This window comes from Protopterus annectens, chromosome 10.part0 (genome assembly GCF_019279795.1).
Source record: "Protopterus annectens isolate FY-2018-M chromosome 10.part0, PAN1.0, whole genome shotgun sequence".
Classification (NCBI taxonomy): domain Eukaryota; kingdom Metazoa; phylum Chordata; order Ceratodontiformes; family Protopteridae; genus Protopterus; species Protopterus annectens.
Genome location: NC_056744.1, coordinates 1,250,204,007 through 1,250,216,103, shown reverse-complemented (window position 1 = coordinate 1,250,216,103; position 12,097 = coordinate 1,250,204,007). Strand labels below are relative to the sequence as shown.

The following is a 12,097-nucleotide window of genomic DNA, read 5'->3' as shown; positions in this document are numbered from 1 at the left end:
ATAGTATTGTAATTCTCCTTATTTCATGTATCATAAATAGACTCAATCTCTTTTGTAATACTTTTATATTGATGTTCATTTCAGGCCATAATAAAAAGTGTAAAATGATTTAAGTAAAATTATTTTGATTAATATAATCTTTTCATTCAACCCCCCCATCACACATGGAATGATATACATTCTTAATCTGATAGTCATAAACAAAATAGCTACCAGACTAACCCTCATGTTTGGTAGACAGATTTTCTCATGCTCCATTCTTGTATTCTTAGAGACCTTTGAAATTATAAACTAATATATGTTGAATGATATTTATGGTTCTACATATTATATACATAATGAAACACATAAGTAATTGTAGGCTATATACATATATATAAATACATTCCTTGTTATGAACATTTAATAACATATCAATCATATGGCTAAGTATATTCATCTCAAATAAGTTAAACCCGACATCCAATTGCTCTAATGTCCTCTTCTTTTCCCCTCTCTCTCTCCCTTATGTATAGGAACAATTTGCAAAGACATAAACATGTATTTTATTATATACTATTTTCATTGAACCATTCATTGTGACTGACTGATATCAACTATTGAATCATTTCTGAATCTGATGTGATTATAGATTTTCTATATATGTACATGACAGAACTATTAACATAGTAATTAATCATCTAATAGTAGATGTTAGATAAAATCTTTTCCAAATACATATTGATTGTAATGAAATCTATTTTATATAAATACATTGATTTAAATTAAAAAAAAAAATCATTGAATGGTATATGCTTGTAAATTTCCCATGAATCAAGAAATTGTATTACATACACAGTTGTGATATTGTTTTTTACTAAAAAAAAAAAATATATATATATATATATATATATATATATATATATATATATATATATATATATAATTTTTGTTAGCGCGAACATATGGTAAGCTCTGCAAACTAGTTATTGTTCAAGATAATTTAATACTCATAAATTACTTATTATATCCAATGTTTCTTTGACTATTTGGTTATATACTTCAAACCCTAGTTTATAATGCATATTAGAGTCTTACAATTTTTAGTATTCTTTTGTCGTTTCATATAATCCATAAGTTTAATACATAGATTTTACTATAGGTTAAAGAAATATTTTATAAACTTTTTATATAAGACCCATCTCGTTTATTCATTCAAATGCAACAGTTTTAACTTTCTGTCAACAAAAACTATTAAACCAACTATATTTTTATTTAGGATAGGCTTACTGATTAAAAAATATCAGACTCAGAATACCCACTGAAGCACATTGTAGTATTTCTTTTGTTGTGCATCTTAGCTATGGTGCAATAAATGAGTTTCTATGCATGACAAAAAGTAGAAGTTTCCAAATAAAAGATATAATCATAACTAGAATCCGTTAAAATGATATGTCTGTATTTGCACATGTGCACATTGTCAAATCTAGCCTTGTAGATGATAAACATATTTGTGTTTGTCACTATTTTGTGCTCATCTCTGTGCTTATACACATATTTGTAGATTGACACATACAGACTCATATTTCCATGTTTGAGATTTGTAGAATATATCACTTGACTATGTTTCTCTAATTCTTACAGGGTTAGTATACAGTGTTTTCCTGATTCTTACAGGGTTAGTATACAGTGTTTTCCTGAACTTGAGTAGACTTATCCTTCCTACTGTTTAGCCTTGTCTTATCATTACTTTTATTATAAAGTACTTCATATTTATTCCAACTAAATACTGAGTCTATCCAAGAGCTTTACAATATACAAGTCAATTCTCCTTTTGAAATACAATCTATTAAAGAGTTAAACATCAATCTAAGAGAGATTTTCAGCATGTTTATGATTGGCAGCAGACTGCTGTTATGCCTGTCACTAACTGTACATAATGTAGCCTACTTTTCTATGTCAGTGCTGTGGACAATAAAAATTGTATCTGTTGTCAGTTGTAAAATATCATGTCACTGCATTTTACAGATTAATTGCTGAAATTTGAAGTTTAAATCCACTCAACTGATTAACCATATATCCTTTGAATGTGCTATGCTAGGTGTACTGAAAGTCATAATGAGATAAAAAAGTGGTAGAACAGCCCAGTACACACTATAGAACTTTGATGTATATATTTTAAATACTTGTGCCAAAAAATGTAAATGCATTACAGAAACTAATTGGCTAGCAGGCATTAACTGATATGTATGACACACTGCTGCCTATTACATTACAGGATATCCTTGTCCAGTAAACAACAGTTAGAACTGGAATGCATTTGGTCTTTAACATCTAATTATACATTGTGCTAGTCAACCAACTATTTCATGCAAGCACATGCTAGAAGGGTTGGCATCTTACAGAATTATGATTTATTTGGAAATAGCAAATACCTCATACACTAAAAAAAAAAAAAAAAAAAAAAATCTGTTAATGGTCAGTCATCTGTCCTGTACTATTTTTTTTAACAAAGACACACACACACACACACACACACACACACACACACACACACACACATGCATGTGAATATTTTTAATTAAAACAATGTTAAAATCTGTCACAGGGTTTTTTATAAGCAGTACAACAGCTACAGTCAAGAAGGTGCAAATATAGCTTTGAAATCAGAAGCTTTTGGAAGATAAAATAAATTCTGTACATAAAATTCGAAACATTTTCCTGACCATTTTCTGAATGTTTGGAACATTAATAATCAGCGTGTTATCAGGACTATATTATTTATTTATTTATTTATTTATTTATTTGCAGTTGGTTTACCAGGATAGTCCATTGGGCCAAAAATAACCCGTTTTCAATGGAGTCCTGGGGAGAAAAGCTCCAAAAAATAGACATACAGACTAGGTACATACAATAGAGAAAGAAGAAAACAAACAGACTAGGTACATACAATAGATTACTAAGATACTTATACAATTTTAAAAGAGAATACAGTCATTGAATTCACATTTGTGGTACTTTCAACTATGCAATCTTATAGAAGTAAAGTAGAATAAATGTGGGGTGCATTAGGGCTTAAGGAGGTAGAATTGCTTTGTTATATAGCGTAGTTATTTTGTAGGAAGTAATTGGTTATGTAGGCATAGTTGAGTAATATGTGAATGAATGGGAGATGAAGACTACCTTATTTTATGATGGGTGGGAACAAGAGCATTCCCATAGGGACTTAAGATGTGTGTGAAGAGATTTTTTGAACATGTAATGATTACAGCTGGTACGAATGGATGGTGGGAGTGAGTTCCAAAGATGAGCTAGGTTAAAGGATAGTAGGTTTTTGCCTGGGGGACGAGTTGGTTTATGAACTTCTAATAGGTTTTGATTGTTAGACCTTAGGACTCTGTCAGGTAGGTGCAACGTAAAAGCAGAAGACAGGGAGGGACAAAGAGAGGGGTTATTAATGAACTTATGGGCTAGGGTTAGCTGAATGAAGTTGAGCTGATGTGGAAGTTCAAGCCAATTAAGTTTTTGAAGAGAGGAACAGTGGTGGGTGGAGGACCTGTGGCCGTTAGCGAACTTGGCGATTTTGTTGTAACAAGAGGGTGTTTGTCACTTTAAGACTAACAAGAAGTGTACAGCTGTATTGACGTGAAAACTCATCTTGACTAACAGTTTATACACTGAATCCCTGCCACTCACCACTCTGTAAAAGTAACTCTTCTTATTTATATTTCTAATTTAGTGATTTAGTTCATGTACTAGTATAATGGGCTTTTTTCACATTGAATTTTATAGTTGTTGTAGTCCGATAAAGCTGAATGTGTTCATACTATTTTTTTCCTTTTTCTTACTCTCTCCCCAGTAAGACTATACTCTATTCTGTCCTCTTTCTCTCTCTCTTTTACATCATCGTATCCTTGTAGAGTGTGAGTGCAAGCTATTAGTGCTACTGTGGTGTTGAATGATTACAGGGACGCTATTCATGTGTTCGTAAGTGTGTTTGACTGTTGAAATGAGCTTGCGGCTTCTTGTAAACAGCCGTTATTTATTCATATCCTCGTCAGACAGTTTGTGTAAAGAAAAAAAAAGAGAGATGATGCTTTTAAACTGTAACAATGAAGTGTTCAACACCGATCGGTTATATATCTACTATATTTATATTTTTTTACTGATACCTACTGCTTATTGCTTAATATCTTGTAGCCACATGAAACCTGATGGTTACAAACCATCTATATGAGCTGCATGTCAGTATTTCTTAATGGAGACACCCAGATAATTCACTGCTCTTCTCCTTCCTCTCCCCACCTCCCGTTCTCAATTCTATCCCATCAAGACAATCTATTAAGTAATTAAAATGAGCTTCTTGAAAGAAACAATCCCTACAATATTACACATTTAAATTTGATGAGTGTCGTTGTGCTAACCACTTGACACAAGCAGCCTCATCCTGTAGTAAGTAGAGTTGAAGCATCACTGTATTAAAAATGAAAAACAGAAGAATTATAAACAATACTATGCATATTGAGACAACTAAAAAAGTAAATGTACATACATTTTGGTTTCAGTTTCCTTTAGTATATATTTCACTTTTTAGTAGAATCTTTGAGAGTATTTAAACTTGTTGCATTTTTTATTTCAGTTCTTTGTTTCTTCTTCTTTACATCAGTCAAGGAATTTTTTTCTTGGGATCTTTTCAGTGAGTTAGATGTTGACCAATCCATTTCTTCTGGAATTGTAATTATATTATTGTTCTTGATAAAAGAAGATGCCTCATCTATGTTGTCAAAGGTTCTCATTTCATTTGAGTAAAGAATCTTTATTTTTGCAGGGTATACAAGTTGAGCTTTGATTTTGTTTTGTTTCAGGAATTTTATAAATGGCCATGCTTTCTTTCTTAAACCTAGAACTCTAGTTGAATAGTCATTATCGAATCTTATTTGGTGTTGTTTATACTTTAAAGGACTTTTCCTCCATGCTGACTTTAGTATAAGTTCTTTATCAAGGAATGATAAAAACTTTATTACAATTGATCTAGGAGAAGTATTAGGAGATGATGATACAGGTTTTCCTATGGCTCGATGAGCCCTTTCTATGCCATTTGATAGTCCTTCTTTTAGGTCTAAGAATTCCGGCAACCAGGAATTTAAAAATAATAATATCCTCACCCTCAGCTTTCTCTGGAAGATCAAATATTCTAATATTTGTGCGCCTTTCTCTGTTTTCTAAATCATCTATCTTGTTGATTAACCAGTTATTTTGTTGCAAGAGAAATTCACTTTGGTTCTCTTCTTCCTTCAACCTTACATCTATATCGGAGAGAGATGTTTCAATGTCCATTATTTTTGTTTGTTGCTGCTGTAATAATTCTTTAAAGACATCTGTTTGTTTTTGGCAGTTCTCTTTTAGATTTTCAAGGTTGTCCTTAAAATTATCCATTTTCAATGACAGCTCCTGCAGTATAGAAGACATCAATTGGATTTCCTTCTTCAAGGCTGTTTCAGAGTGTGAGTTCTTTGAGTTACTCATTTCCAAGTGGCTATAGTAGTATCCAGATTAATTTGACAGGAAAACATTGACAAAAAGCTTTCAAAATTAGTACACTGTTAGTTCATAAGTTTATCAATAATAGTTGGATATTTTTGTTTGATGAAATTAATTATTTTCCTGTTATTTAAACTAGTTTTGTGGAGCTCTAAAAATGCTGCTACCAGTTAGCCATTCAGGCTCCACCCCCCAGTAGAAAAGTTCTGACATCACAGAAAAACAAACAGTCTAATCTTCCTATTTCCTAACTATATCTAAGAGAAAACACAGTTCTAAAATCTTACTTAAATATGGACACAGGCACAGTGGTGAGTTGGATGTTCTCAAGACAAATGCTCTGATTCTTTCTGTCCTTAAATTGATAACACAGTACCCCCTGATTCATTTCAGATTACATCATTTCTTTCTGGTTCCCAGGCTAACAGACTCTCAGAGGTTAATAGCCCTTGATCTTGCAGCTGGTCAGGAAGACCGAATAATAAAAGAAATTATACATGCAAATTCTAGCCACTCACTCTGGCCTCAAAACAATAGGCAGACTGCCTTTATCTAGACATCTCGGCTCAGAGTTTTGACATCAAAGAATTGACTTATCAGCTTTGTTACAGCAGAGTGCACTGTTACATTTTTACAGTTTCACATTTAACCCCATTTTTTTCCCATTTAAGAGAACAAGCCTCTGGCTTTTATATTAATATTTACAAATGACAGAATTCTATCTGGCTAAGCTGGCAGCTAGGCTGGCAGCCTTCACCTATCTTCACAAGGTATTTAAGGAAAGCTACTGGTGAAAAGCAGAAGTCCAGGAAATTATCAAAATAAAGAAGAGGTGTAGGAAAAAAGTGGGAGATAGAAAAAAGACAGACCAGACTAAGAAGAAATACTGGTTGGCTAACAGTCCAAGAGAGCATTCACAGTAATGATCAAGGCATCTGAGGCACTCAAACAGCTTCTGGTAAGTGATTCAGTAGATGGTACGAAGACAGATAAAAAAGTTATCAGATGCCCATCATAAGGGATGCCAGAACATGTTCACCAGTCACTGGGACATCAAAAAATGGTTTGGTATAATGGTTGAGGTCTTCACCTCATAGACGCAAGATGCATTGCTTGGTTCTGACCTTGGGATATTTGCTAGGCTTAAAATGACCCTTCAGGGCACTTAGCCTAGTATTCACCTATGAGCCTATAAAGGCAGATGGAGGAAGTAATTCCAGCAGCTTCTGAATGAAGAAAATCCCACAAAAGTTGTACTGCCCAAGACATAACATATGATGAGAGAGGAAGAAGATCCCACCCAAGAAGTAAGAACAGTCCTAAGGAAAATAGTCGGGAAAAGCAGCAGGCTCAGACGAGGTCACAGCAATCATGATCAGTATGTTGTGTGAGTTAGGGGAGAAATGGCTCTAGAAGTTACTCATAGCAGTCTGGAAAGAGAATAGCATATTCTAGGTGACTTAAGAATAAGCACTCCAGTGCCATTGTGCAAAAACAATGAGGACATTCACAATTCTGGACAGTAAAGGGGTTTCAAACTCATGTCACACTGCACAAAGATGAGAAGAAGAGGAAAGAGTCTGACTGGGGATATCTAAACTTGGAGAAAGCGTATAAGGTCCTAGGAAAGTTATTGGTTCAAAGTCTTGGAAACCTTGGTAGAAGTAGTGCAGGCTATGTACAAGGATTCAGTGGTACAAGTATGAGCAGTATTCATACTCGGAGTAGTTCACAGTGGGAGTTGGTGTGCATCAGGGTATAGCTTTAAGCCCACTGTTGTTCATACTGGAGATGGACTACATTAGCAAATAGGTCAGAGGGGACAGATCAACAAAGCTGCTGTATGTAGACAATGTGGTATGATGAGCAGATTCTGTACGAGAACTTCAGCAAATGATAGGGAAATGGAATGCAAAACTAAACTCACACTGGATAAAACTGAGTACAGCTAAGACTGTTGTCATGGCAGCAAATGGGGGAATCAGAAGAAGCTGAAAATTGAGATAAAAGAGAAAAATAGGGGAACAGGATAACAACCTCAGGTATCCGAGATTGGTGGGTGAGGAGAAGGGAAGCCTGAATGAGGAGGTCAAAGCTAGACTTAGAAAAGCTGGAGCCAAAAACACACAAAGTCAGCACAGCAGAGAAACAACCAGCTGAAACCAGCAACCACTCTGCCAGTTAGGTACAGGACCAGAAAATATTCAAATACACCGAACTGTTATTGCTTCTTTTATTAAAACACAACAGAACCAAGAGCTGCAGCCAACTGGCACGGTGTGTCAGGGATAGTGTGTGACAGATGAATTCCCAAGAATATGAAAAGTAAGGTGTACAAAACAGTGATGTGACCAGTATTGCTGTATGGTACAGACACCTGGGCAGTGAAAGTAGCCATGGTGAGGAAGCTGGAGGGGATGAAGTGCCTGAGATAGGTGATTGGATGCACACCAAGGGACAGAGAAAATGAGGACATGAGACCAGAAGGCCAGTAGCTCAATTTGCACAGAAGATTAAAGAGAACATATTACAGAGGTTCAGGCACATCTAGCAGGAGACAATCCATAGAAGATGATTTGGGACAGACAGGAAAAAAGCAAGAGGAAACATGGGTGTCCAGCAAAGAAATGGATGAATTATTTGAGAGAAGTCCTGAGATGGTCTGAATTGAAAGAAATGACAACAGTTGACACAACACCCTAACCCCATATATATTTGGCATCTGGATTGATGATTATGAAGATGATGGTGATTTAGTTGACTAACATAATAAACTCTGTGTGCCAGCACATCATCACCAAGATAAGAACATTTTAATATAGTGGAAAATGGTCACTGGAAGATCATATTTATTTCTGTGTACATCAACAAGTTATTTACCACCATTTAACTCTGTATCCTTTGGGTTTCACTTGTCCATTATGCTTCAGTATCTACTATAAATAGAAGTGGTCTAAAACTCTTGACTATCTAATTTGAAGATATTCCTTAATGTCTTTCCATTCAAAAGTCATGTTCACTTTGTCCATGCAATTTAGTTGGAATGTTATTATTTCTAAACAGTATAACAAGCAGAGCTCTCATTAGTGGCCAAGTACTGTAAATGTTTTCCTTGTGATTTGTAACCATGATATGCTAACTGTATACAGAGAAGGTAGGATGTTTATTACAATCTTATTTTAAGCATAACATTTAAACAATGTATTGACCTATTAATGTAAACAATTTTCTCTTCAAAGGTCTTTCTAATCTTTCACTGGACACTAAAACAGCACACCCCGAGCTTGTTCTGTCTGAGGACCTGGTCAGTGTGAGACATTGTAACAAGTGGCAACAGCATGCTGACAACCCTGAAAGGTTTAAGTGCAGTTTCAGTGTGCTTGGGTCCGAGGGATTTACGTCAGGCAGACATTACTGGGAGGTTGGAGTGGAGAACAAGACTCGGTGGATTGTGGGAGTTGTCAGCGAGTCCATCAACAGGAAGAGGAGCATCAGACCAAGTCCTGACAATGGATACTGGGTGCTGTGTCTGAGGAATGGGAATGACTATTATGTTTGCAATGTGTCACCCAAGAGTCTCGGTCTGAATGTGAAACTTCTGAGGATTGGTATGTACTTGGACTACGATGGGAGACAGTTGTCATTTTATAATGCTGACAACATGTCTCACCTTTACACTTTCACACACACCTTCATTGAGAGACTCTATCCTTACTTTAACCCTCAGAGTAGTGTTGGTAAAAATGCAGAATGCCTAAAGCTGTTTCATCTGAAATTGTAATCTTTACAGGAAACATCAGTACACTGACATGAAGGCTGCAATGATTTTTATCTGCTGCTTGAAGAGTATATTTGTGTTTTTGCATACAGTATGAACATATTAGAAAATGTTTAATAGATTTATGTATGACTATAGCAGTGCTGATGGTGTATATAAATTAAGGATTCTTCTTGTTGAATGTCCTTTTGTGAGGCTGTGCCTAGAGTGTTATAGCACTTCTGGCTTAGGCTAGGTCTTGAAAGTAGACTTTTGAACATTAAAGCTGTTTGCTTTGATATAAATATTGGTACTGCTATCAGAGTGTGAACAGTGTGTAATGGCTTTAGTTTTCTGACTTTATTCTCTGTTTGAAATTATCCTGAAAATAAAGAATACGAAAGCAGACCATGGCTATAATTTATCTGCATTTGCATACTTTGGTTTACTTGACTGGAACCTCCACAACATTGTCTCCTTTCTCTAAGTATTCCAAACAGTAGAGGACCACGGTATTGCCTCCTTTTGGTTGTAACATAGACTTGAATTCTACATAAATATCTGCTCCTGTACCACTAGCAGAGGTCCCTCTAGAAACACCCTTGCAAACATGAATCCTACTTGTGCTTCTGTTGAAAGAGCCTCGCTGATCTGAAATATTAGTGTAGACTGCAATACAGACCGGGAGTCTGCTGGTACATTTGAATCACTTATAACAGAAGTGATTATTTATTTATTTATTTTATTTTATTTAACATTTATTAACTGGGAAAGTTCAACTTGGAACCAAGCCAATTTTCAGTGGTGGCCCAGGGAGAAACACTCCAGACGCATGTCTTTGTAACGTGGGAGGAAACTGGAGCACCCAGAGCAGACCCACACAAATGCAGGGAGGATATGCAGACTGTGCACAGAAGGCACTCCAGCCGAGAATCAAACTGAGGAGCCTCTTGCTGTGAGGCAACAACACTACCACTGCACCACTGTGCCATCCAATTAGCCTACAATAAGTGTAGGCAAAGGAATAAACATCGGGGAATCTGAATTTTGTGGACCTCTGTGACTTCCACGTAGTCCAGTACAGATGTTAACCATACAAGGGATTATGCTGTTGCTCCTGCATGTGGACATTAATAGTCTCACTGGAAATCATGGAGCATTTCTGGCACATCAATGTCTGGGGCTCTCACATGAAAATTGCCTGTTTTTTTTCTTCCTTGAGTGGCCATCACTTTCTTCTAATATGTTGCCTTTTAAGGTTTTCTCATTGCTCAGAGCCTTCACCAGGGTTTTGGTTGTGGAGGAAGAATCATTGCAGGAAGTGGGACTCTTGGTGTTCCTATGCATAGATAACTGGGTCCTTGTGATTCTATCAAAGAAGTCCCTGAAGGCATAACTTTTGTGGGCACTGCAGTCTGTAGGCTTAACCATATACAATACTAATTCTTCCCTTTTCTTTGAGAAGGCGTTCTGCTCCTGCTTCTACAACATTCCAGATAAGATGGAGGAGTACTATCTGATCCAGTATCTTAGCAATTTCAGCAAGTATATCGGGTACTACAACTTCTGGATTGTAACTCTTCATAAAGTCATGCATCTTTCTCTTCAGGGGAGCATTATTTACACATATTGGGACTTTTCTTTGTGGGGTTCAACAGGAGATTCTGCCTGTTATTTCTCAGTTGGCACCATTTCCAGTTACTCCATATTTTTTTAATAAGACACTTGATATAATGTTGGAGGTCATTCAATAGAGGGTTTTCTTATTATCAAATCCTGAAAACCATCACCTGGTGATACCATCAAAAGATTGCTAGAGTGACTCTTGAGTCTTGGTAAAGTAATGTCTTTCATGTCATAAACAACTGTGCAAAATTCTCTTTGATCCTACTACAAAGGACCTCTATAGAGGTGGAGGAAACTCTCTCTCTTAATTGTGAGTCATTTCTGGCTGTGAAAATGGCCCAGGACATCACAGAGTTCATTATCCATGAAGAAGTGAAAACAGAGATTGGCAGAGCATCAAACCCTTCTGTGCATCATAGATCTGTTTTGCCAGCCACTCTCTTTACTATCCTTGGGGCCTGATATTGAATGAAGGGATTTCACAGATGCTGAAGTGCCAGTAACTGCATCATGCTCTCATAGATTTTTCTCCTGATGTCAGTCTCCAGTTACTGGGTCTCCACTAGTCTCATGGTGAAGGATCTAATGACTGAATTTATATTGGTGGATTGGAGAATTGCATGGTCTTGTCCCCAGTGTAGTATAAGTGGGAGTTAGAAAGAGAAGATGTTGCACATAAATCTCCACATTTTGCTTCTAATTCTACAAGCACTTTATGTTCTTGTAAGTGAGCCAAGACCCAAGTCATTCACACTCATGTAAAACTACTATGCCATTGTGTTGTGTGTAACATGCAGTGTGGATGCACTTGTACCTCCTTAACACAGATGTGATGCAGGCCTGGAAGCTGTCCATTGAGCATCACTGTCAGACCTATTCTCATACCAAGGGATGCAAATGTCATGATGAACTCTTTTTTCCTAGAAATAAGAGTTGTCCATCTGGGAACTGGAGCACACCATAGTTTGGCCTGTTTGTCACAAAGGAGTAGGCATCCTCTGTCTCCTTTTGCTTATGTACTGAATAGGAAAGTTGTTGGTAGATGTGTTCAGTATTCAGTAGCAGAGAATATTCCGGTACATTTTGTGCCTTTTCCTTTGATTACACAAGTATTCACAAAATTCAGAGAAAGAAGACCAAAACTTATCCTCATCAGTCCCTGGTAGTTTTAGGATTTCAGATATCTAGAAGTAC

At 36.2% G+C, this 12,097-nt stretch overlaps 1 protein-coding gene across 2 annotated transcripts in view; it reads left to right on the top strand.

The window, feature by feature from the left end:
• The window catches only part of LOC122813573 (zinc-binding protein A33-like), a 115,391-nt gene extending 105,706 nt beyond the window's left edge, over positions 1 to 9,685 (top strand). For both annotated transcript variants that reach the window (XM_044085970.1, XM_044085969.1), the window contains exon 6: positions 8,760 to 9,685. In XM_044085970.1, coding sequence (XP_043941905.1) covers positions 8,760 to 9,301 — 542 coding nt within the window. In that variant the 3' untranslated portion in view covers positions 9,302 to 9,685. The remainder of the gene's footprint in view (positions 1 to 8,759) is intronic.
• Positions 9,686 to 12,097: the final 2,412 nt, after the last annotated feature.